The sequence below is a fragment of the Lichenostomus cassidix genome, chromosome 4, assembly GCF_008360975.1.
Source record: "Lichenostomus cassidix isolate B80296 chromosome 4, HeHo_3.0, whole genome shotgun sequence".
Taxonomy (NCBI): Eukaryota; Metazoa; Chordata; class Aves; order Passeriformes; family Meliphagidae; genus Lichenostomus; species Lichenostomus cassidix.
In genome coordinates, this window is record NC_139484.1 from 29,728,836 (window position 1) to 29,754,910 (window position 26,075).

Below are 26,075 nucleotides of genomic sequence, written 5' to 3' on the forward strand. Positions count from 1 at the left end.
ATGTGCAGGAACGTGCCTGACCCTGGCATCACTCCCTGGCCCTGGCATCACTCCCTGGCCCTACCATCAATCCCTGGGCCCGCACCGGCCCCGCACCGGCTCCGCACAGCCACCACCCCACAGCCCCGGGCGGCGCCGACCCGCGACCCCCGCCCGCCCCCGCGCGGTCCTCAGCCCTCAGTCCCTCCCCCGCCTCTGATTGGGCGAGAGCGCGGCCGCCGCACCCACCATTGGCCCCTCGGTCGGCGGTCGCGCTCGCCATTGGCTGCCGGCGGGTGCCACTCGGGGCGGCGGCGGCCGGGGGAGGCGGTGAGGCAGCCGGGCCCATCCTCTGCTGGCGGCGGCAGCGGCGGCGGCACCATGGTGAGCTCCGCCGGCCCGCCCGCCCTGCCCGGGGCCGGGGCGCGTCCGCTCTGCCCGGCACCGGGCCCGCGGTGGGAGGGAAGGGGCAGAATCCACTCGGGAAGCGGGAAGCCGGGCCCCAGCCCTTCGTTGCGGGGGGAGATGGGGTGATGTTTCGGTGGGGTCGCTTCCCGCCGGGGTGATGGGCAGGGTGGGGTGCGGTGCTGCGGGGCAGGGAAAGGGGAAGGGGAAGGGGAAGGGGAAGGGGAAGGGGAAGGGGAAAGGGAAGGGGAAGGGGCTCCTCTGCCATCCCGTGCCTGACCGTGCCGCCGCCTCGCCTTGCCCCGCAGTACGGCTTCGTCAATCACGCCCTGGAGCTGCTCGTCATCCGTAACTACGGCCCCGCCGTCTGGGAGGATATCAAGTAAGTGTCTGTGTGTGTCTGCGTGTCTGTGTGTCTGTGTGTGTGTCCGCGGGGCGCTAGGGCCGGGGGCAGGGCCCGGCCGGGTACCGGGTGCCTTCTCCCGTTTGCCGGGTGCCGGGCAGCTGGGCGGGCTGGCAGCGATGCCCGCAGCTCCCCTGGCCGGCAGAGGCTCCCAGCCGTGGCAAGAGCAGCGCGGTTCCTGCCGAGCCTCGTCCCGCTCGCGGCCTCCCTGAACGCCTCCAAGACCCTGCTTGTTCCATCTTTCCCGGAGCCGCAGCGGGGATGGCATTGATCTCCTCGGTTATATAGAGTATGTGGCAGAAAACATGTGCGGGCAAAACGCCCCGAAACACGCGGATGCCCATCCTTGCATCAGGCCACCAGGTGAACCGTGCAGCAGTTGCGTCCCTTTGCATCCCTGAAGGAACTGAGATGCAGTGTTTACCTATTAAACACTGTCTAAAAGTAGTGTCAGATTTTGGTAATGTCCTCAGCTTGAAATCAAAAAAGGTCACTGATCATTATAGAGAAATATGTATAAAAATGTAAGTATAAGAATGATTTTTGGCTTCATCTCTTGAACCTGATCTGTTGTGCCCAGCCTTTGCTTTTCTGGTGGTATAACATTTTTTTAAGGAGCTGACTGCCTTCACTTTAAACCTTTGATCAGTTATGAGATGGCACTCAAAGTTTGAAATGACTGTGCAGACAAGATTCTGTTTGTCTTAAAAATAGTAATATTGATAGCTGGGCAAAACTACAACAAAAAATTTTAAAAATACATAGAAGCTTACAGAGTTGTAGGCTTACTTCATCAGGATTTAGGCAACGTGTGGTCAGAAGAAAGAGTTTAATATGATCTCTTGACATTTTTAAGGCAGAAGTCAATTATCCAACTTGGAGAAAGTGATCCTCTTCAACTGGATGCCTCCTATATCCCTCTCTTGCATTTATTTTGGGCCAATTTTAATATGTCAGTGTTGATGTTGATTTTATAATATATTACTGATGTCCTAATACAATTTTTGGAGTTAAAGGACAGTTTTGACTGTGAGATTTTTGTTACCATGACATATCTTTTTCATAAAATCAGTCGTTAAGAATGTGGTAAACTTGCATAGTACCATGAAATGAGAGAATCGCAGAAATGTTCTCTGGAAGGGCCTCTGGAGGTCGTCTAGTCCAGTTAGTGTTCGAGCCTGGATTGTTACTGGCACTAGATTAGGGCTCAGCTATGACTTTTGTCTAGCTGAGTCTGTAAAAATCACTGAAGGTGAGTTCACAGTTGTGGCTTAGCAGACATTCATTGTTCTAATGATCCCTGACAGGTAGTCTGTAAATGACTGCAGATACCAGTTCTGTGGAGCTTTTAGTGTATGCCACAGTGTTTTGTGCTGTAAGTGGGATTCATCTTTCTTACATGCTAAACATTTCTAAGCACAGTGATCTATTTTGAATTCCTGTGGTTTGATTTTTTTAATGGCATATGTAAATTAATAGGCAATAAAATAAAATAGTGACACATGCATCATTTTCCATGAAATTTAAAATAAATAAAATAAAAATATGTATAAAATACGATGTGCACTCTTTCTTGGCATGTCATCCCTTACCACATGCCTTTAAGTGTCTTGGACCACTTTTTGTCCAAGTTACCCACTGAATATGTATTTAAGATGGTCCATCAGAGAAGATACAGAGATTCATCTTCTAGTGCATGATGATGATGCTGACTGTCAGAACACAGCCAGAATTCCTGATGCATCCTATCTCTTTAGCTTTTACAAACACCTAATTGGATACTGAAGATAACGAAAGCCCATGAGGAACATTACTCATATAGCATTTTGGAGAAATTTAATAGAAATATGCAGAATACTTTTCTGAGGTCAGCTGTGAAAATTCAGGAAGGTGGTGCATCCTGTTTATGTGTTTCAGATGAGAAACATTTGTCTTGTAGCAGCCCAGCAGGTAGGCTCTGCTATTAGCTCACAAGAAGATGGCTCTCTGGGAGGAAACTAGCATGACATCACCCAGCAGGAGAATGGAATGTGATCTCCAAGAAAGAGCCAATGTATATGCAACAGCTGCCATGGCTCCTTATGTGAAAAGTGTTCCCCATGGGGTATTTATTCAGCAGGATTTTTCAGTAATGTACATCAGTCCATCAGCAGTGTATCCTCGAGTTCAGAAACCAGTAAACTAACCCTTGCTGGAACAGATTATAGTGGTGCTGATTTAGGGAATGGTAGTGTCAACTGGTAGCCAGGTGATGTTGGGGAAGAGGTTGGATGCTTTATCTTTTATAAGCAAATACAAGCTTTTTGCAAAGGCTTTGTTAGAACTGTTAATCATTTAGGAAACAGCAGGAAGGTACAGACTAGTGTTGTGGCATGCTGAGTTGAATCAGTTGAATCACTCATGACTGGAGAAGTAATTATTAAAGTCAATGGTCTTTGACTATTTCAAAAAAACAAGAGGAATTTTACACTGCCAGTCAGGTTGAATTTGCAGTAAAACTTCAGCATTTTTGTGAAGCAGAGAGGCCTCTGGGTAGTTCAATACAAAATTTCTTATCAGCTTTTTTTGTTTTTGTTTTTTTTTAAAGTTGAGCTTATCTCTTACTGCTATTTTGTTCTCCTTGATGTCACTGCAGGAGATGTGAACCAGCATTGCATAGTGGTGGGTTATGATTGCTGAGAGATTCTCAAATGCCAGCAGGTGAATTTGTACTTAGTATTGATAAAAGGGAGAAGAAAACATAGAACTGAATAAACTGAAGTAATAAAATCAGATCATTCGTCAAAAAAAATGCATTTAAAAAAGTTAAATAGTGACTTGAAAGGGTGTTCTCCATCTGAAACATGGAAACTCTTCTACAGCTTGTGCTGTAGTGGTGTTGAATGAAGTTCTTACATAGAGAATTTGGGTATCCAAATAGTGGCATTTGATGCTGTTGTGGGAGCGATGTTTTTGTTGCTATCACTTACCGTTAACTGAGTCAGAAGGATATTTTCAAGTGTCTGTGGTGTTTTGTTCATTTTTCAACATTCTTGTGAAACCATGATCTATCAGAAAAAGATACATACTGTTTTTTAATGGACCATAAAGTTAGACTCTGTGGTTTTTTTCATCCACTTTAAAAACAAAGCAACGGACTTCTTTTACACATCATATAATGAGGCACTAAGTTCACAGAAAAATTACGGTATATAGTTTGATATAGGGCTTGGCTTTCTTGAAGAATTAGAATTGAAATGCTTGACACACAAAATGGTTCAAAGCCTCCTACTTCTGAACCAGCATTCTGGATCCCAAATAGGTTGAATTCAAAATTAGACTAGGAAAGTTGGCATGTAAGTTATGAAAGTCAATCTTGATTTATGGAGCCTTTACTCATTTTCTGAACAGCAAAGTCTCAAAAATTGGCTTCTCCTTAGCTTTTCTCTGACTGCCACACACAGAACTGAGAATTTGAGCTAACAAACAGGGTTTTTGTGATGAAGCCCTGGAATCATTAGTGGGATTTAGCAAAGCTGCATGAGCAAGAGGGAGTGAGAGGAAAGTCCTTCTGTAGTTACTGAATTCTGCAGTAGCAGATTTTTCTTGGTGGAAAGTGAAGATGACTCGTCATGGTAATTTCTGTTGCTCACTGGCAGTTGTAAGCTGCATATACACTGCTCATTGTCATTCATTCTTTTCAGTCTTTGGAAGGGGAGATTTAGGACCTGCAATGCAATGGAGAGAGACTCCTTTGATCAGCACTTCACTAGCTCTGCAAAGAGTTACTAGTAAATTAACAGTTAATGCAGAGCTGTTAATGCCACTTGTGCTGAGAAAACACTTTTCATTTGTTCCTTCCCTACTTAAGAGAAAACCTCTTCTGAATCCTTTATTTTGTGCTTGTTACATCCAGAAGGCTGGTTTAGATTGTGTGGCCACGATTGCAATGGCTGGTTCTCAGGGGTGGTTCTCAAGATTCCTTTGGCATTAGATATCTTCAAGTTCTCTGCAGCCAACATAAACTGAAAGTTGTCAGGCCTGGCCATTCCCACATGCATGCAGTTCTGTGCTCATGTCTGTTTAAGGCCAAATTTGTACTGCTAGGTGATCCAGTAATGTGTGAACGTGATCGTAAGTAGTGCATATGGAATTAGCGTCTGTGTACCTGTCCAAAACAATACAGAGAGATTACTCATATTGTAAAAATGAATAAAAATTTCCAGGGCTTAAGAAATTGTCTTCCCTAGTATGTTTCTATGGTGGGAATACTTTTATGGTGTGTGGCAATACATATTTCAAAGTGGCCTCTATCATGATAAAATCTGACCGCTTCTGCAGCAGAAGAGCTATGGCTGAGCTGAACAGCCAATATATGTGAAGTTCTGATCACTCGGCAGCTCTAAAGGTTTAATTGTGTAACAAGCATTGACAGGGATGTCTTCTTGAACCAGCTCCAGGTCAAAATGTGGGAGCTAGAGCAATGCTGTCAGCAGGGAATATGTACATAGTCTTTTTTTCCTGTGTTTCCCAACACTATCCCTCTATGTTTGACTAAATGAATACAAGATTTTCCCACGGGCTTCTAAATCTGAATTGAAGCCAGGTTAGATGCTCAAACTGTGACACTTTCAAACATATTGCCAAGAAAATGAATGAGAACTCAAATATCTAGTTAAGAAATGCATTAAAATGCTTCATCACAAGCCTGTAGAGTAAATTAGTATTTTTCCCACACAGGTATATGAAATACCGGGATTTGGGAAATGAAATGGCACAACCAGTCAGCTGCAGATTTCATCTTCCTTCTGTTTTTATGGTAAAAGTCCCGACAAAAATACATTGCTTAGAAAAACCAGAATGGAAGTTGAAACTTAGTGTTTGCTTGAAGTAACTACCTAGGGGTGAAAATACTTTTTATTTGATTCTAAAGAAGTGTTCAAACTTGCACAGTAGAAAAATAGGCATTTTGTTCCCCAAGAGCCACGTATCCTTTGCTCTCTGTACCTTATATAAATCAAGTAATATATAAATCAAGTAATAGCCTTATATCCCTGGTCCTCTATATCCCTGGTCCTCTATATCCCTGGTCCTCTGTGCTTAATATAGAATTACAGCATTTTCCTGCCCTGTTTTGTCCTTCTCTGGAGGGTTAGGATGGCATGTGCTGTCCACACTCCTAAGTGCCAAGACTCCAGGTCTGGGGAGCCTTCTGGGTGGCACAAACCTTGCATGGACCCTGTGGTCTGGAAGTACGCACAAAGGAAGAGCAAAAGCCAATTGCTTGTCCTAGGAGGAAGGAAGCTTTTGTTGCCCAAGCTTCACAGATTATCACTTACCAAGACTTCGGGCTCTTAAAAGCTTTTTTTTCTTAAGTCTCCTGGTATGGTTAAAATGGTGAAACACTGAGGATTGAGAGATTATCTTGGTGCAGTGTGGAAAAGGAAAGTGGAAAGCTTCTCGGCTCAGTTTCAAATAGGGTTCAGCTGAAGTGGTAGAATTGTGCTCCATTTGGGGGGCTGAAATAAAATGCAGGGCTATCATTTGCCTATAGAAAGGTAGACGGACAGAAAGTTCTGCATCCTATTGGTGAAGGTTAGCATAGGTCAGAATTTAGTGACTTGGGTGTGGCTTTTGCAGTGAAATGTAGGTGATTTAAGAAGACACATTATTGGGTAAATTTTCGAAGGTGTTCTAGCAGTTAGCTGCATCAGTAGTGTTGTAGGTTGGCTGCTTAAGTCAGGAGAGGTAGATACTATTATTTATGCATTTAAAAACTGTCCTCCACTGACTTTCACTAGCATTTAGATAATTAAGAACTGACTGACAGGATGTGCTATTCTGATTAATTATATTTGTAGTTATAGTCTAAAATAATAAATAATATAAATAAATAATACAAAATAAATATGAAATGCCTTTAAGAATATTTTTTTTCGTGGGAGATGGGCTTAGATTGCATTGTTTCCTGGGAGTTGCTCACATAGCAAAAATTGTCCATTTTTATGCTACTTAAAGCAAGTAATAAAAAGGTTTTTTAGCTGCAGAATGAAGGCACTAGCTTGGCTTACTGCGTCTGTATGCTGAGTTCAGAATGTCACTTTGTCGGAGATGTTTTTTTTCTTTTTACTAATATATCAAAACACAACTTACATTTGTTTACAGATCCTGTAAGAATCCACATTTTGGCCTACTGCTGTCACTTAGCACAATGTTTAGATGTAGTAATAGTTCATACAATAGTGTAGTGTGCCTTTTAAGAAACCTGGGAAAATATGCACAAAAGTTCTAGTGAAAGACTTTTAAGTTGCAATAGTAAACTCTTAAGATACGTTGGAATTTAGATAACATGTAGGCCTGGTAGTCTGTGAAGTCCATGAAAGCTGTGTTTTGAACATAAAAAGCACTGAGTACCTTAAAAAACCAGAAGCACCCATTGCATACTGGGCACCCTAAATGAATGACACCTTTTTGATCTACGGTGTTCTTGCCTGTTTTAAGTGGAAATGGTATAATTGACCTCATGAGGTTGTTGGAGAGCTAATTAATGCTTCTGCATGCAATTAGTGTAGAGATCAATTCCATAGGAAGACTTATTAGAAAGAAATAATTCTCTCTTCCGAACTGGATTTGAAAACTGTTGTAAATCAAGCCGGAGGTTATATACTGGTGAATGGGATAAAATAAAATACGAAATAGTTCTGCATCAATGGAGTGGGATTTAGCCTCAGTAGGGGAAGAACTGGTAGCCTGGAGAAAAAGGAACAGGTTCTGAGGGCTCATGGGTGTGGCTGGTATGTTGTGTCCAGCAGGCTCAGGGACAGATAGGGAAATGTTGCTTGGAGCAAACTGCTCAATTATTGCTGTGAGTGGACCTGAGTCCATCTTTCCTGCTTTCACTAAACAACAAAAAAAAGTTCACTAGATGCTTATGGCTGATCACATGAGACATGTTTTGTTTCTTTGTAATTGTTCTGGAAAGTGTTTTTCAAGTTTTCAGCTGACTGTAGTTTCTATATATAGGGCAGCCCTTTAAAAAGCATGTAAAACAGTACCATAGGCTGTAACAATCTGTCTGCAGGGATAACAGTGTCGCTTCTGGTAGGAGAGAAGTTGGATAATAATCAGCTTACAATGTAAAGTTTTTGGAGAATCTCAATTTGTATATGTAGGTGTATATGCATATGTAAATCATGTTGATGCACATGTACATGTGTGTGTGTGCATGTTATGTCTATGTGATCACCATGTGGTCTGGGCAATAAAAAGGCAAATTAAACAGGAAATAAGAATCAAATATCTGTACAAAATGTGAGGTGTGGCACTTCAGTTAGTAATCATCTGTAGTGGAAGCAAGTGAAAAGCCTTCAAATTATCTTTGATATTTCTTGTCAAGGGACTGATTTGCAGAAGAACCTTGGTGCCAACCTCCTTTTAAATGTCTAAGTGTAGGTTTGGGTGTGTCTTGGACTTCAATTTTATTTTAACCTATTAATGCCTTTGGGATTTCTCCCAACAAAATGCTGGCTTTCCTGTTCCTTTCTTCTGTACTTCTCCTCCCAGGAAGAGTAGGAAAAGTCCAGGTGACAAACAAGTGGGTTATGGAGTTTACTACATAGACATGCATACCTGTATACAGCAGTGATGGCAGTCAGTCCCCTGTTAATCTTCTTTCCTTCTTTGTTGAACTCCTGGGAGCTTGCCTGGTATTTTCCTTTCCCAGCCCCCTATTAATTTATTGTAAAGAATGCTTGCTTTACAGTTTACCTGAACTTAATGATTCTTTCACGTTTAAAAGTGTTGCAGTCATACTATGTTAATTATTTTAACTGCCTTGTCACAATGAACATGGGTGAAAAAAGGAACTCTTCACTGGAGTTTAGATTGTAAATCCATTCTTATTTTGGATCATGTAGTCCTCAGTTGTAAATATTTGCCATGGTCTGTGAAAAAGCAAGAAAGTGGAGGTTTTGCTGCCTCTTTTAGCACCATGTGGGTTTACCCAGTGCTGAAGACAGTGTTCTGTGTAACTAATCTCATAACAATTTTGAGAGAAATACAGATTGCCTATAAGTAGATGAGAGAAAAAGACTTTGGAAAGCCATTGGTGGTGAAATGACAATAGATTATTTGTTTTTAATCCATACCCTTTTTAACATCAATGAGCTTTTATCCAGAAAGTGGCATTTATTGTTGTTTATGTTTCTGAGTACTTATTCCATACTATTCCAAAGTTCTAAGCAGTATTTTATAATTTTTTGTTTAAGTGATGCTGGATGGATGATTCTTCGTTGGTATGGAGGTTAATATTTACAAGCTTCACAGGGTCAGGACACTACACTTCCTGCTCTTTCAGTAACTCACAGCGGAAGGACCTGCTTGAAGGTCAGGAGTTAAACTGAGTGGATGCCAAATTCTTTAATTCCTCTGGGAAAGACTTGGCTAAAAGGAAATAGTGGCATGTTATGAAACTTTATGTGAGTGTTCTTGCAGTATCTCTCAGGTACTTTGCAGTTTTCCCAGAATTAAGTGCTTTTAGACCTACCAGGATAACAGGTGTTATAAACACATCATTCACTCTTACAAATGAAATGCATGAAAGAGTATTTTGTAAATATAATTCTTTTTAGTCCACTTACGTAAAAGGAAGCTAAATAATACTAGCTTTATATTTTTAATCATATTTTTAGTATTTGTAGTAGCAGCAAGGAACTTGTACTTTTGTTAACTGTATCTTCTAGTATTATGTTGTTTTGAAAACCTACATTAAACACTCCTGTATCCAGCCTGTAAAACTGGGAAATAGCTCAGAACTGTGAAGTCTATAAATACACCTATTTACTTTACCCAGAACATCATTTTCCTGGACAGATTCCCATTTTTATTTAATCTTGTAACTTAATATAATTTATGTTCTTCCCAGCTGGGTATTTTAAAATATCTTTGGACCATCCGCAACATGTACAAGTCTATTTTCTTTTTTTCCTTTTTGGAAGAGTGGCTCAATATTTTTAATAATTTTTAGTAAAGAATCTTTGTGAATTACATGAGAAAAGGATGAGAAGCATTTTGAGAAAAACAACAGTCTGTGAAGTAATATAATGAGCAGTGAGTTTGCCATTTTAATGTAAATGAGGTGCAAGGACAGTGATTCTGGTTTCCCAGATACCATCTTTAGTTCTGACCCATGTAACCCTGTTTAAGAGTGCTACTCTTGGAACGGAATTAAACTTGACTTACTCCTATCAGTGAGATCAGAACCGTGCTGTGTTTCTAAGTGCAGCAGTGTTATTTTGTCATTAAGATTGTTTTGACTGATCTCTTCAATTTAGTGAGTACTTTTTCCATCCTTGGTACACCAAGAATACTGAAGCACAATGGTGGCAAAAGTCCCAACAGAAACAATACGTATCATGGAAGAAGTCCTGGAGGTGGTCTTGGAACTAGCTGCTGTTTTGGTATATTCAAGATGACACACCCAGTGTGCACACTTCAGACTGAGTTTTGATAGGAAGAGATCCAGTTTGTGCTTTTGGGACACTGGATGATCTCTTAAAGTGACACCAACACCTTCTAAGTAATAATGTTGTGTCATAGAGAAGCCTGTGCACCTTCAGGATGCAAAGTAATTGCTCCATGCGGTCTTCCACCATATTTTTTCTCAATATTTGCTGCATGGAAATAGGAAGGATTCTTTTTTTGTAAGAATTTTTTAAGATTTCAGCTTTTGGCTGACTACAGAGGCAGGATAGCAAGTGCTACTTCATAGGAATAAAAAAGTTTTGTCAGCAGCAGTCTTCTTGATTATGATTGATGCAAATTCACTTTAAATAATACAGTCTGACTGCAAAACTACGTTAAAACTCACCTTGAGCAGAAGGGGCTGTATAAGTAAGACCAGCCAGATATGACATCTGGTCCAGCTGTATTGTCTGTAAAATCTCTAGAGATGGGAAAAGAAATCCTTACTGCATCAAACTCCTATGAGACATAAAACTGTGTGCAATCTGTGGTTTAAAAATCTGAAGTGCAGGATCTGTTTTGATTTTAAGAATAGTTTTTCTCAGAATGTTTGTCCACACATAGCATTTCAGCCATTTCAGCCTGTGAATTATTAACATTACCTTTGAACATTAGTAGCATGTTTACAAATACTAAACTAGTTGCACAATGGGAAGGATTTTCAAAGGAGCCATTGTACACACATGTATTACCTGTAACACTGTTCTGTGCTGCTAAATCAACAGCAGTTTTGGCGGGTGTTAGCATGACTGATGGAGAAAAGGCTATTTTAAGACTTCATCCTGCTTTGATCTGTTCAATAGGAATTGCTCCACTGATTTCAAGGCCAAATCTGTATGTGAAAAATATCCTCTGTATAGCTGGTTTTTTCTGTGGTGTACTGATTAAGGTTCTTCTGTTGCCCAAGTAAACTGCCTCACTTTAACCTGGATAATAGAAACGTTCTGGAGGAAAACAAAAGCATTTTAGAAAAGTCTGGGCTGGAATCTTTGTTTCTCACAATTCAAATAGCTCTGTGTAATCATTCAGAATTAGTCTAGAGTAAATAATAAGGGCTGCCAGACTGTAGCAGTTAGGACAAGCATGTCACAGGATGTAAGTTTTGAACCATGAAATATCACATCTTGTGTGACAGGAGTCAGTTTGGGCAAGAGCATTGAAATCTGGGAGTTTTTTCCATGTTTTGAACATAAATATACAGGGGACCAAAACCCACACTTACTTTGTCTCCATAAATGTAAATGAGACATTAATTGTAAATTCTGTTCTATTTGACTTGGAACTTATTTTGGAAGAACAGCCGTATAAAAGTTAAAAGTTTGCTACTGTAATGCTGCTCCTTCACTAAAGAATTAAGCAGGGCTTGGGAATTTGCCAGAGCTTGTTGCTTTTGGCTTATTTCCAGTCAAGTTCTTAAGAAAGCCACCAACATGTTACTGCTGTTAATGTCTTTGTGATCAAACACCACAGTCTGCAGAAAACATTAGAACTATGCTAATTTCCTCCCATAATTTTATCTGGTCAAAAACTGTAACTAAAAATTGCAGCAAAACATTTCAAAGGAAATGCCACATTTTTTTTGTAAAGGTATGGATTATGAAGTTTTCTCTGAAATGTGGTCAGCCAGATATAAATGTAAGGAATTACTGTTGATGGACAGCCAACTACAGCAGCTCTGCAAAGCTGACAAAACAGCCTCACTCCTAGCATCAGTTATAACAGTTTTCACAACACTATCATATACTTCTTCCTATCACCCTTGTTATAGAACCATTTCCTTAGTGTAAGTGCAGGCAGCTTTGGGAAATCAGGTAGGGTCAGGTAATTAGGTGGGAAAACTGCAACCACGAGGACCAATTGTAGGTATTGCCCATTCACCTGAATGGCACTGCCCTGTTTTCTGGGCTACTGGTGGTCAGTCATGGTCAGCCTCTCTGGTGCTGATAGCTGTGATGCTCTCTCAGACAGGTTCATTGGAGTACCTGCTATTTTGTTTACTGCTGAAGGACCAGTGCCTCTGTAAAAATAAGAGTGCTTTCACTTTGCAGGGGCCATTTTGGATAAACTCACAGCAGCATTTTCTCCTCTCATACAGTCTTAAGACTAATATTTCATTCAGAGAGAAAGACTTTTGGAAACTCTCACTGCTGTAAGATTACTGAGGGAGGTAGAAGGGCTTCAGAAGCCTGTCCACAATCACTCTCGCCACATGTTGTTTGTATGCTCAGCAACTTCTGTGAAGTAGATAGGGAAATTCATCTAGCAGAAAAATAATATAGAAAAAGAGATATCTAGCTGAATTTTATTTCAGCTCAGCACTTGTCTAAATTGCTGGAATGTACCAGCACAACAGATCTTAGAGGTATGGAGGAAGAATGGACTTGGAAAGGAAGAAGAAAGTTCTGAAATACAATAATTTTCAACCACGCATCTTAAAAAAGCAGTTTATCTTTTGACACAGAGCTTAGATTAGACATTGTCATGGTCTGTGCCATATTTGTAGAACAGACAAAGAAATTTTTGCCTGCATGGTTTCAACTGAAAAGTGTAATTCCCTGCAGAAGTAAATACTTACTCTGACAAATTTTCTAGATACTTTTTTTAACCTTAAAAATATTTTTAAGTGGGAAATACATCAGTAAGGCTACAGAGAAGGTGGCTGCTGAGTGATCCAAAGGACCTAGAGTAACCTAGAACAAAACACTTAATACAATTAAATTGAATAGGCATTGAAATGACCAGTGGTAATTTTTAAAAGTTGTGGCTCACAGAAATTGTAGACATTGAAGAAAATCTTCAACAAAGTAAACTAAAGACAAATAAAATAAGAAAAAAAGAAGTGTGGCTTGGCACAGAGAAGTAAACAGGAAAAGTTCCAGTCAATGTAGTTGGAAAGAAATGCAAGAAGTTTTGAAAGAGATATCAGCATCATCAAACTGGGTCAATTTTTCATAGAGAAAACTCTCACACAGAAAAGCTGTGTCTACTGGATTGTGCAAGTATGCAGTGCTTTTGAGGATGTTCATTGCTTTTCCAGATGTGTGTATTATCCTTGTGGTTTGGCTCAGATCAGAGGGACTAAAAGAAAGCACAGCATGTATCAGAGATGTGGGAAAGTTTGTTCACCCTTTGCAAACATCCCTCCAAGGCGTAGCTTACTTGTAGTTACATACCATATTATGGGAATCAAAGAATCAAGATAGTTTTATTTTCTCATGTTCATTTCGGTTCTGTTCCTAGGAAATGGAAACTCTATCTTCTTGTCCCTGACTAACCTCATATATTTCAAGACATAATTTCCCACTAGCACCTTCAGCTCTCCTCCTGTTTTAAGAACCTCATTAAGTTTATTACATTTTTTGTGTCATTGGATAGAGAATGATGTACCTTTTAGGTAGAATTATGAAGGATATTTAGTCTCACCTCCCCTATAGCCTTGTCATATTCCTTTAGGAAATTTGCTTAGCTTGTTTTCAGTTCATTGTTCTTAGAGTGAGTATAAAAATGTTTATTTCAAGTAACAATTGCAATAATTCATTAATTAATAAAAATTAAATCTCTGATTGAAATATAAAAACAGTGTTGTACAATTTTTGGACAGTGGGAAGAATGTGAGGAGCAAGATTAAAGGAAGATGAAGAGGAAGAAGAAAAGGGGTTTCAGACATCCATTAAGAGAGCAGATTATCAAAGACTGATGATTACAGACAGGAGGGTTAAATGATGAATCATTTCATTTAGGCCAATAGAATACAGGCATAGGAGATTGGAATCAGTCCTTCTCAGCAGTAACATATGTCATCTAGCAGTTTTTAAGATGAACAAGAGTACTTAATTCTCAGACCTCTCCCTTTTGAGTACCAGAGGAAATATTTGTTTCTATGGATGGATAATTGCACTGCATCTAAAAATGCTTCAATTGTTCTTCAGGCATTATTATTTTGTATTAATTAATTTTTAAAATAAATTACACCACTTTAGAAAATTAAAAGCTGAGTTACAGTCAAAGTTTTAGTTTATGGTTGATTATGTTATGATAATGGAGAGAAAGAGTTTGATGTAAAAAGGGATGTAGGATTTTGCATAGGAGATTTAGAATTTTGCTTTTTGTAGGTTTTTGTAATTCCTCTGATGACCAGGAGAAATTCAGAAGTTGGAAATATTGTCTCAGTAGGCTTGAGCCTTGTCTCAAGGAGCATTCTGTCATAGTCTGGTAAAAGCTCTTCATCACCATGGTGCTCATAAATAAGTGCTCACATATTGTCGTCTTTCATTTGTATGTTAAAAAAATAATTATTCTACTACCAAGCTGATGAATGTCTTGATTTGCATCCCTTGTGCTTAGGTTTTTATAAAACATATCTCATAATCTGCCTTTTTTATAGTTTTTCTAATTCTCAGGTTTTTTTCTGAAGAGCAGCATCGTGTGCTGATTATTTTTTTGGTGTGACATAACATGTGATTCAGTAATTCGCTTCAAGGCTTTCCTGTCTCTATGCCTTTCTTTTGACTTCCTGAAGTGTTCTGCAGCATAGAGATACATTTAGATAAAAGGGTATAATTTCTTTTTAATGAGGTTGCTGTGATGCTCCACCTGCAAATATACTAATGATGCCATGATCACATTAGTTTTGCTGAGCCAAAGTACATTCTAAGTACATCAATTAGAGCATGAGTACTTACAAATGTCTCCTCTTTCGTCACTGTTTCTGCAAAACACACTGTCTCTATAGAGTCATGGTAAGTGACGCTACAGGAGGTGAACGCCTGTTTGAAAAAACATACTGAAAAAGGAGGCTGTGCTCGTTTTCTAGGTGAGGACTTCAACAAACAGGGCACAACTTCATCAGAGAACACAGCAGGTCCCCCTGCACTTCTCCCTCTCTGCTGAAGGAAAATTTGCAAGGGAAATAAGAGTAAACACAGAATATTACTTGAAGCTGGGCAGAGACAGGGCCATGTCCACTGGTGTTCTCTATGCCCAGCAGGGCCAACCCCATGAGCAGCTGGCTCTTCAGTGTCCTGGGGTGTGCCTGCCCATGAAGGTGCTCTCTGTCCTCTTCCCAAGAGCTGGGACTCAGCCACTGCTGCAGCACCAGTGGCCTGGCTCCTGTGCTCTGCAGACGGGCTAAAACGGGGAGGAAGGCACTTGTGGGCCTTCCCTAGTAAATCACTTGTGCCAAAGGCAAAGCTTGGAAGGCATGATGGTTCATTGTCTGGGGGATCAACTTGTTTTCCTCAGTAAAAAAGATAGCCTAAAGAGTTGTGCTGCCTTTTGGACAAGCTGCTGACTCTGTGTTCAAGCTGAAGAAAATAGTAAATGATCCTAAAAACAAAATATTATTCGGTTTAGATTTTTTACTTAGTAGCAGGTTTAAGTGTGCACAGGACATGCGTGAGTCTTGTCTTAAACCTGGGGTTGAGTTCTTCTTTAGTGAAGAAATGTGTATTTTTGTTGTGCTTTAGCTAAGTAGTGACACTTCACACATGAAAATTGATGTGCAATGTGAGAACGAGGCCTTGCAAAATCCGAGCATCCTTTTTCTTCCTATGTACTGGGCATGTGCAGAATTCGAAAAAAAGATATTTGCTTTGGTACCTGCATCTGTATTTTAAATTCTTCTTTGGACATATGTACAAATGGTTGTTAAAAACATCCCACGCCTTTTGTAAATAAAGTGTAATTAAAATTTGATGAAATGACAAAGCTTAAAAAGTATTTAAAGAGCCTGTCATGGGCTGCATTATTGGACATTCTTTTATTCTAAAATGCAGCTTGTGTCTTTATTAGTACAGTACCTTCTTTTTGAGGTTCTGTACTGAAAAATCATGTTTATTTTCGTATAGCTAATTATTATTTTCAGAACACTTGTGGTCTGAAATATTTGCATTGTGCACTAATGACTGAAGTATGAAAAATATATTTCTGATTTTCTGTCTTAACCTTACAAATTTATTTTATTGAAAATACTTTTATCCATATGATGCTTTTCCCTTATCAAAAAGATTTTATTATATTTTGTTTTTAGGAAGGAGGCACAGCTGGATGAAGAGGGACAGTTTCTGGTCAGAATAATTTACGATGATTCCAAAACCTATGACCTCGTTGCAGCTGCAAGCAAGGTCCTTAGTAAGTAGTACAGATATCTTCTTGGCCCATTCATCACAAGAAAGGTAATATCCCTCCTGCCCCCAAATCTGTGTAGCAGAAAGAAAGAGGATTTAGCACAGAGGAAATGAAAATGGAATATTAGTCAAAGATAGAATTTTTTTTAATCTTGGAAGAAAGAATTATATTTCTTTTATTTCTCTAAGATAACTTTACTCCTTTTATTCCTTGAAATTATTTTTATTACTTCCAAAGTATTTAATCTTAAACTGGAGAAATATACCTCATCCACAGAGCATGGGCAGCGTTACAAGCAGTCATGAAGTAACAGCATCCTGCTGCAACTGCCTTCCAATACACCCAAGTTTCAACCACTGCTACAAGAGCAATGAAAGAATGAATGAATGAATGCATCCTTGATCTCTGCTGAAGAACTGTGCTGAGTTACAGAGATGTTTGTGCCATGGACACATTTCATTTAGTTGCATATCAGCCATTGATTTGGGTTGCATTCATTTTCAATCATTGCAGCTCTGGTCTGGAATTTAAAAGGTGGAATTAGACCCATCAGCATTATTTTATCTGCAGACCCACGTGTGGTATGAAATTGTTCTGCATCAGTAATTAGCCAAGAATCTATAAGACTGATGACTGTAGTAATGTTGAATTGGAGCAGCTGATGTGGTTTCATGCAATTGTAAATTAGAATGAACTCTGCTGAGGCAAGCACTACTAACAACCTAATTCCTTTATTTTCAAGAACGGATTCATTTTTCTGTATCAAAATCTAAATGCTATAAGTGTGTGAAATGTACAATGTGGTTAAGTAATAATGGTAACTGGTAAATCCTAATTCAATTCCTGTACTGGATACTCATTATTTGCCATATGAACCCTGAATCTTGCTTTGTTCTTGATCTACTGGATTTGGGTAGTGTTTAGGTACTGTCTTTCTTGTTTATGAACATGACAGTAAAGAAATAAGCAACTGCATGAAATACAGTGATTGGACTGAATTATATTTTCCTGTTTTAACTAGATCTAAATGCTGGAGAAATTCTTCAGATGTTTGGGAAGATGTTTTTTGTGTTTTGTCAAGAATCTGGTTATGATACAATTCTACGTGTCTTGGGCTCAAATGTCAGAGAGTTTTTGCAGGTAAGAATTTTGTGCCAGATTATTTCAGATACCAGACAGAATTATAGCCTAGTCAACAGAAATTTAATTTGAAATTCCAAAGAGAAATTTTGAACAGGATTATTCACATGCAACAAATTGGGGGGTGGTGTGTGTTAAGTGGAAAGACTTACCTGGTTTATAGGAAAAGAAGATGGTGGGTATTTCTTCTATTACCTCTGACTATTTATAGGTACTTGTTATTTCTAGGAGTATGTTATGTACAGAGCTAGGGCTTATAACAGCTTAACTCTTAAGATGTTATCCTTCATCCATTAACTGATGGTGGAACAAAGCAGCAGTGTTTAAGTCAATTTGTCAACTGCAGAGCAGCATGATACTGCACTATAAACCAGAACAAAATGAAAATGATTTTTAATAGCATAGAAGAAATGTAGGGTCTGCTTTAAAGTGTTATTTCTAAGTGTAGAAAAACGGTTTTCCCTTTTTTGTTGCCTGAAGGCTGTTCACTTCAGTAAGCACTTTGTATTTAGGATTTGTGATCTATATCACTCTTGGAGAGAACTGTGTGCTGTAATGAGGTTAAAAGCATTGAACTGCAGGTTGCCCAAAAGGTGACTGTAAAAACTACTGTTTTTCTCTGAAAATGTAGCAGCCTCTTGTCATCTTTACCCTTAAAATCTCTACAGCTTTAAGGGAAAAAGCAAAATTGTAGTTTGCTGGATTACTTGAATATTTACTTGTGTGTCTCTCTACCTGCCCCAAAACCTGCATCATTCCAGAGCATCCTAGATGCAGTCAACCTAGACTTCTTGTACAAATCCCATGAGCTGTAGTTGCTGGGCACACAGGGTATGTGTATGTTCCAACATGTGCATATCATGAGTGATCTGTAAACCACTGTCTGTCTATGGGATGTGACATCCTTTATATTTCATAGCTTCATTCATAGGCTGCTCTCAAAGCAAGCCTTCAGATAAAAGTAATTTTTAAAGATAACTCATGTAATGAAGTTGTGGTTAAGGTTGAGCAAGAATAGGGCAGGAAAAAAAAGGTGTAGCTGGCCCATTGCATCACCACTTGGGTTCCTCACGTGTGGGCCACTCCTTCCCTATTCCTTTCCCTTCTGTCCTTTTCCTTGTAATACACTTCTCTGTTCATTCCTTACCAAATGTGCTGGTGAAAGCCCTGGACACATTTGTTATGCACACCAAACATCTATAAAAGTGGAAACAGCTTACATTTATATTCTTCTAATGACAGCATTTTAAGCTGCTTTGTTTGAATTTCAGTGTTAAGAGATGAGATTGGCTATTACATACTTCTCTAAATGTTAACAGGACTAATGTATTAGTAGGTGTGCCAGAAGTGTACTTTTTAGCTTTTTATTACAGTGGAAGTTTAGCATTATCTGTGATTCATTCCTTTTGCATCTTCCAGCAGTCATACTAGGTCAGGAAACTACTTAATATATCTGTTACAAAAATAGGTTCTGATTTGGTTTAATGTCCCAAAGTTTTCTCAGATTATTAAAATATATAATAGAGTTCCAAAAGGTGCTTCTTGAAGTGTATACTGAGTCCAGGATGTACAAAATAATTGAGAACTGCAGCTCTTTAAAACATGTGAAAATAAATCTTGTATTTATGTTCTGTTTCCTTTGACATCTCAAGAAAATCTAGTTTATCCATAGTTGGAACACAGGTACTTCAAGCTTTGCGGAAGAGGAAAATAAAAATGGCAACTAAATATTTATACTTTCTGTGAAAAACAGAAGGATGGAAAATTTGCAGATCATTTTGAAAGACACTGTGCCAAAGACAAGCAGTGTGAAAAGAGGTACCTCCTAAGAAACCCAAAGTGTGCTTTTATGTTCAGTTCCATAGCTTTCTACTGAATGAAAATCAAACACTGGAGTTGTAGTTAGTTTTCTCATTGAAGGAATTGTTTACATGGCTATTTAGGTTTTCATAAATGCAGTGCAATAGAATTCAGGGAACTAACTCCTCTTTTAGGTAAGTTTCCAGGTGCTGTGTACCACACAGCACTGAACAGCATATCTTTGTATTTCAGATGCCAGCCACAACTCTCACTTTTAGACAGACCAGGATCGACCTCATTTAGGATGACTGCTTGTTCTTGCTTGGAGATTCCCTTGTGTTTCACCATGGAGCTGATCACTGTTCCTCCAAGCTCTAGAAGTAGTTCTTTGGTCCCAGCACAAGCTCTGGCATACATCTGAGCAGTTTTAGGAGCCAAGAATTCAGGGAGCAAGCTTAGCCTAGGATAATCTGTACTTGACTCCACCTCTGGCTCACAGCAGGTGAACATTCTGTAAAAAAGACATTTGTTCTTTCAGAAGCTGCAATATCAGTTTAGAATGGATCAAACACAACAAGAAAAAAATAGGAGTAGGAGTAACAATGACCAATGTCTAGATCTGGGAATGATTTCAGCTCCTTGATCTGGAAAAACACACCTACTCCTTGACTCTGTGTTGGAGGGAGATTTTGAATACAATAAGCTGCAAGTCCCCCACTCAGGAAGATTAGAGAGTAAAAACTGAAAGACCTATCACATGGACTTCACCTGTAACACTGCTTTGTCAAAGTCACCAGTAAAGGAGTAGAAGGATGGCAAAATGGTTTTGCAGAATGGGGCTACTACCATTTGTTAATCACACTTGTGCCAGACTTAAATGTTATTACTTAGGCCACCACTTTACAAATTCTGTCCCTGATGTTGGCCATATTCCAGGTGAAGTTCTTCAGCTGGTGACTGTGTAACTGAAAGATTATTGTCTTCTCCCATGTATCTCCCTAAGAGTTTTTTTTCAAAAGGTCAATATATCCCAGCTGTTTCTGAGGCTTATGTACTAGAACTGTAGTTTTCACCCAGTTGAGGAGATGGCAGGGCAGCTTTTCACAGCCAGTCATTTCTCCTGCTCTTTTCTCATCCACACATTTTCAAAGCAGTCTCTTCCAATTTCATTGTCTTGAACCCTGCTAAGTTCTTAGAGAATTTGCCTTCAAGCATTATGTTTTTTTGTCAATGCCCACTAACAGCTGGAATGAATTGACTCCCAGATTGTTGCCTCTTCAAGTTCTAATTTGGACATGTTGATATAGCAACAAAAACATGAATTTGAAACAAGCTAAAAAACTGAAGGAGGAAATTCCAGGCTAAGTGCATCCCACGGAATTCATTGCTAAGAGTGTCATTTTCTCTGGAGGTCTCCAGGAAAAGAGGCAGCTGTTTAAGCACTTCACGGCTCACATGAAATCAAGTTCAGTATGCTTCCACAAATTTGATGATCGACAGATGCTCATGAAAGGTGGAGAATTTCCCAGACAGCACATTGAAAATATTTTCACCTCACTTCCTATGTTGGCAGAAAAAAGTATGCAAAGCCTGGTGGTAGCAGTTACTTGCAGGGCAGTGAGAGAACAACATTTAAAATATGCAGTAATGTTTTGGACTTAAGATATAAAGAAGTTGCAGGAATTTTACAATAAGAATAAAAATTGTGGGTTGCAACGCTATCCTGCAAACTAGGTTGCTCTTTCTGTGTTAAATGTACAGTAAATAGCAACTTGGAGCCTTGATAATTGCTTCACAAACAAAGTTGAATCTAGTGTTGTGTTTTAAGTGTGATTTTGATCTTACTGTTCTCTTTAATGCCCTTACTAGGTATTCATATCAATTTATAATTTAGCTTTCCTCTCCAGGTCACTATTTTTCTGGTTAAGATTTAAAGTTAAATAATGAGATGTCCGGGAGAGTAGCAGGAAAAAAGAAAGATCTCTTCTCTTTCCTGAACAATGCTTTCTGAATTATTATTACAGCAGCTGTGATATTGCTAGTTATTCTGTGGAGTTTTTCAGTTGTTGTCAAAGAAAATATATATTTGAGGTTGGTCTTTTAAGCATTTAAATCTTTACTTTAAAATTTGAAACTTTGTCAGGCCCTGTAAACTTGGTTGTTATGATGTCAGAACTAGGCTTTTTCATCGATAGTAAGGAGAAAGATTTATGCTTATTCAGACATGCTTAGTTGTATTTGACTCCTGAATTAATGTTTGAAGAGGAGATTATAGAGACTAGAATTGGAAGGAATGAAACTGGGTGAGGCACCAGACTGAGAAACACACAGAAGGTCTTTTATCATCTGAATGTTTCAAAATACAGTATAATCAAGCACGACTTCTTACTATTTGGAGTAATTTATAGTAGTTCTAATTCTTATGCGATTTATTGTTCAAATATTTCCACTCTAGCTAGAAAGAACATTTTGGGCTACCTGAAAAGCCTGCTATGATGACAGTTCTACAGAGAATAATGCAAAAGCACAGAAGTATGCGCAGTAGGAGAAAGGGGATGTTCAGATTAGACAAAATATGTACTTACTTTCTTCAGAAATAATAAGTGAATGCCTTATAATCATGTTTTTAATTTTTTCTTCCAGAACCTGGATGCTCTGCATGACCACCTCGCTACTATTTACCCAGGGATGCGAGCTCCTTCCTTTAGATGCACTGATGCAGAGAAGGGAAAGGGACTCATTCTGCATTACTATTCAGAAAGAGAAGGTCTTCAGGATATTGTCATTGGAATCATCAAAACAGTAGCTCAGCAGATCCACGGTACAGAAATAGATATGAAGGTAATGTCTGAAGTGATATTATCATTGAAAATTTATGTCAATAGGCAAAAACCAAGAAAATCAAGAGTGAAGTGATTGCAAACAGTAATTTTCACTGTTGCTGTCCTCTGTGAAGAAGTGGCATCAGTACTAACTCAGGAAGAGCCATCATCATTTGTGTTGCTTGAAGGACACATCAGCCATGTGCTGAGAAGGCCAGCAGTAATTTGCAGGCAGACCCAACTGGGCATAGTACAGAACAATATCCCCTAACTGAGAGAAGGCTTTTAGAGAGAAGAAATTAGATACTGGCTTATTTGGGGTGCTTTCCCCCCACTTTATTTTATATTTGGCGTATATTTCTCACTGTGTACTGTGTTCTTTGAGAACATGGACATTTCATCTTCGTGTCCTAGATGTTTTATCTGTGCAAACCGTGAGGCTGATGTGCATTGATGAGGCCTGGCTGGCAAGCAGTGTTTTCTTCCCAGCCTGCATACCAGGTCCTTCCCAGAAACAAGATGTGTTTGTGGGTTTCATGCTATCATTTCATGGAAATGTGACTGGATATATGTCTGAAGCCCCAGAAGTAAAAAAGTGTTCCTCAGTCACAGACTTTATGTAATGTCAGATTTGCTAAGTCACTTGTGAAATGGCAAAGAGCCCATTCAGAGCAGAAAGATTAATTGATCAGGCCTTGCATATGTAATAGTGTAAAATCAGAGCTTGATCCAAGGTGTAGATTTATGTGGAGAGAGAAACAAAAAATGAAAGCTTTTTTCTGTTAGAAATACTGCAACTGATATAAAATTTTTTTCATCAAGTAGAATAGAATCTAAGCAGGTACAGCAAGCATTCCTTGGGTTTTTTAAATATTCCCTAGTCATGCTACATTTCTAGCACAGTTTCATTGTATGCTTGCTCAGAAAATCCTTCTATGATTTTATATCAAAAACATGTTCTTGCTCAGATAAGAGATTTGCAAGCAATCCAATGACAAAGATATTTTTATTGCTATATTGGAGTGTTTGCCTTTTAGGTTTCCTGTTAAGCTAGCTTGGGTTTACAGTAGATGTCTACTTGTGTACAGTGTGGTGATATAATTGTGTCCTTGTTTAGATTCTATTTTGTAGAAAACCACAGTTCAAACTTTTGCAGCAGGTGTTAGTGATCAGATAAAGTAAGATACAACAGAATCAAAACAATCTCCTTTTTAGATCCCTATTTATTTGAAGTGTTGAGACAGACAAGAAGGACCATGTTGGAAAGTTGGCTGCAAAAGTGCTGAAGCTGTTGCTTGACAAGCTTTTTGGTAGCACAGGCAGCTTAAGCAGACCCTGTTCTCTCAGTGCTCAAGCTTGTCCTACAGCAGCTTCTTCGGCTCTGTCTCTCCAGCTGGTGTCAAGTTATAAGCTGTATTGAGGAAGTGAACTGTGTTCAAAATAACAGGGTTTTTTCTGGATTTCTTTTTTACATGCATCTGTTCCTTTACATGGTTCAGTGCTCTGTCTCTTAGAGGGTCACACAGAGGCAAAAGTGATCCATGGGGCAGAGGAGAAATCTGAGTTGTCCAAAACCAGCTAGCAGCACAAACTTTAGACAGACTGTGCTCTCAGACTGAATGTTACTTCGCTGAGAAGATTGTATTGATCTCCATCTAGATCTTCTCACAAAAAATATATGTTCCAAAGAGCTTTAAATGTTTATTATGTATTTACTTCTTATTTTAATTCGAATTTTTTAGGCTTTTCTGGAAATTTTACTGTCGTAGTGTAAGTAAATAGAAATTTAATGGTATTAGTCAAGCTTACTGTAAGTGAACACAAAGTCCAGTTTAAATCTACACTGTTTTTCTAGACTGTCTGAGCTAAAAGCACATAGGTGCCTAAAAAAGTGAAGTACCTCTAAACAGAAGAAGGTATATATTGTCTTATTTTGTCTGTTACTCCAGTTTTAAGCTTTTCCCTGTTAGCAAGTCGTATACCTTTAACCCTGAACTTTTTCGTGTCTCTCCTGGTTAATAAAGCCTATGTCTTGACATCTCTGAGACATTACATACTGCTGTACTCCACAGGTACTCAGGAACTTCAGTGGTAGATAAGCAGAGAATTGATTCTCTAAGGTGAGAGTGACAAAATTTGCAGCTTATCCACACAGACAATGAAAGTCTTCCTCCATTACTCCACAGGTCAGCTGAATGGTATTCAGTGAAGGTTTTAAAGTAAAGTCTGCCACTGTGATAACAAAATAGTTTTACTGTTCAAAATATTGAGGATAGGAAAAAAAATTGACTAACTTCTTCCATCTCCATCCCTTGCCTCATAATTTAGTAAATTAATGCTTTTGTGTTTTAGTCTGTTAGCAATGCATTGTTTGAAAAAGCACAGCACAGAAAAACGATGGAGTTGCTTTTCATTCCCTCACTTTTTATGGATCAATCAATGCCTCTACTGTGAAATATTTGGTTTGGACTTTAGTTAGAATTTTGCTTATCGAATAATGGAGGTTTTTTTTTTGGAACTAATGAAAATCTCAGCGCCTCGCCAGAAATTTCAAGTGTTATTATGGGAATCATCTCCTGATTTGCAAGAAGAGATTCATGAGTTGTCCTTTCAAATGTCTTTATCCAATGCATTTACATAACAATCAAGCACAGGACTGACTCAGTAAGTTCTGCAGTTGTCTTTATATTAGTATGAAGTTGATGTCTGCAATTTGATGTTTAATACTTCATTATCCACTTTTCTTCTCCATCTGTTTTGAACAAACGCTTATGTAAATCTGCTTGGGAGAATACCTGCTTCTAAGTCTGTAACTTTTCATGAAACTTTGAATTTGTCTAATTTGTTACAACTCTCTGTGAAGGTGGTAGCAGATCTTGTTTTCAATAATTCTGGCTTTGTTTCATTGAGGAGTTAGATTTTGTTTCATGGGTTACAGAATGGCTGAGGTTGGCAGGGACCTCTGGAAATCATTTTGTTCAACTTCACCTGCTCAGGCCCAGCCACTTAGAGCCAGTTGTTCTGGGCTGTGTTCAGACATCTTTCAGCTATCTCTAGGGGTGGAGACTCTGCAAAATTCTTTGGACAACAGGTGCCGGTGCTTCATCTCTCTCATGGTAGAAAAGTGTTTCCTGATGTTCAGACACCACCACCTATATTTCAGTTTGTGCCCATTGCCTCTTGTCCTGGCACTGGACACCGCTGAAGAGAGCCTGGCTCCATCCTCCCTGCACTCTCCCGTTGGGTATTTGTGTGCATGGATGAGATCCTCCTGAGCCATATCTTCTCCAGGCTGAACAGTGCTGGCTCTCTCAGCCTTTCCTCTTCTGAGAGGTGCTCCAGTGCCTTGATCATCGTAGCAGCCCTCCCTGGAGGGAGTGGACTCTCTCTTATAACTCTGTGTCTCTCTTGTACTGAGGAGCCCACAACAACTGGACACAGCACTCCAGGTGTGATCTTTCCAGTGCTGAGGAGAGAGGAAGGATCGCCTTCCTCAGCCTGCAGAGAAAACCATCTAATGATCACAAGAGGAAACTAAATATTAAGAAAAATATTGTTTTGTTTTGTCCCAGATAAGTTTCTTTAGGTGAAAAAACAGCTAAATAGAAAATAAATGGTTATATGTGTATATATATATATAACCATACATCTTACATCTTCTGACATACAGTAGGGCTTCCTTTTTCCAGAATGGTGTCCTTCAGGAAATGTGCGTTCTCTTATAACACCTAGAATATGTGTGTGCAGAAGGCAAGGGGGAGGAAAAAGTGTCAGTTTGTTTCTGTTAAACGTTGCTAGCACTGAAAGGAAAGCAATTTGTTTTGAACTTGGATTCAAAATTCCAGCTGAATAGTTCAGCAAAACCTAAGTTGACATTAATTGATTAATTAGTTCAAATC

At 39.1% G+C, this 26,075-nt stretch overlaps 1 protein-coding gene across 1 annotated transcript in view; it reads left to right on the forward strand.

Moving 5' to 3' along the window:
- Positions 1 to 26,075, forward strand: part of GUCY1B1 (guanylate cyclase 1 soluble subunit beta 1) — a 77,787-nt gene continuing 51,712 nt past the window's right edge. Inside the window, exons 1-5 of the mRNA XM_085059868.1 lie at positions 1 to 363; positions 693 to 766; positions 16,317 to 16,417; positions 17,436 to 17,554; positions 21,998 to 22,195. Of these exons, the coding sequence (XP_084915994.1) occupies positions 1 to 363; positions 693 to 766; positions 16,317 to 16,417; positions 17,436 to 17,554; positions 21,998 to 22,195 (855 nt within the window). The remainder of the gene's footprint in view (positions 364 to 692; positions 767 to 16,316; positions 16,418 to 17,435; positions 17,555 to 21,997; positions 22,196 to 26,075) is intronic.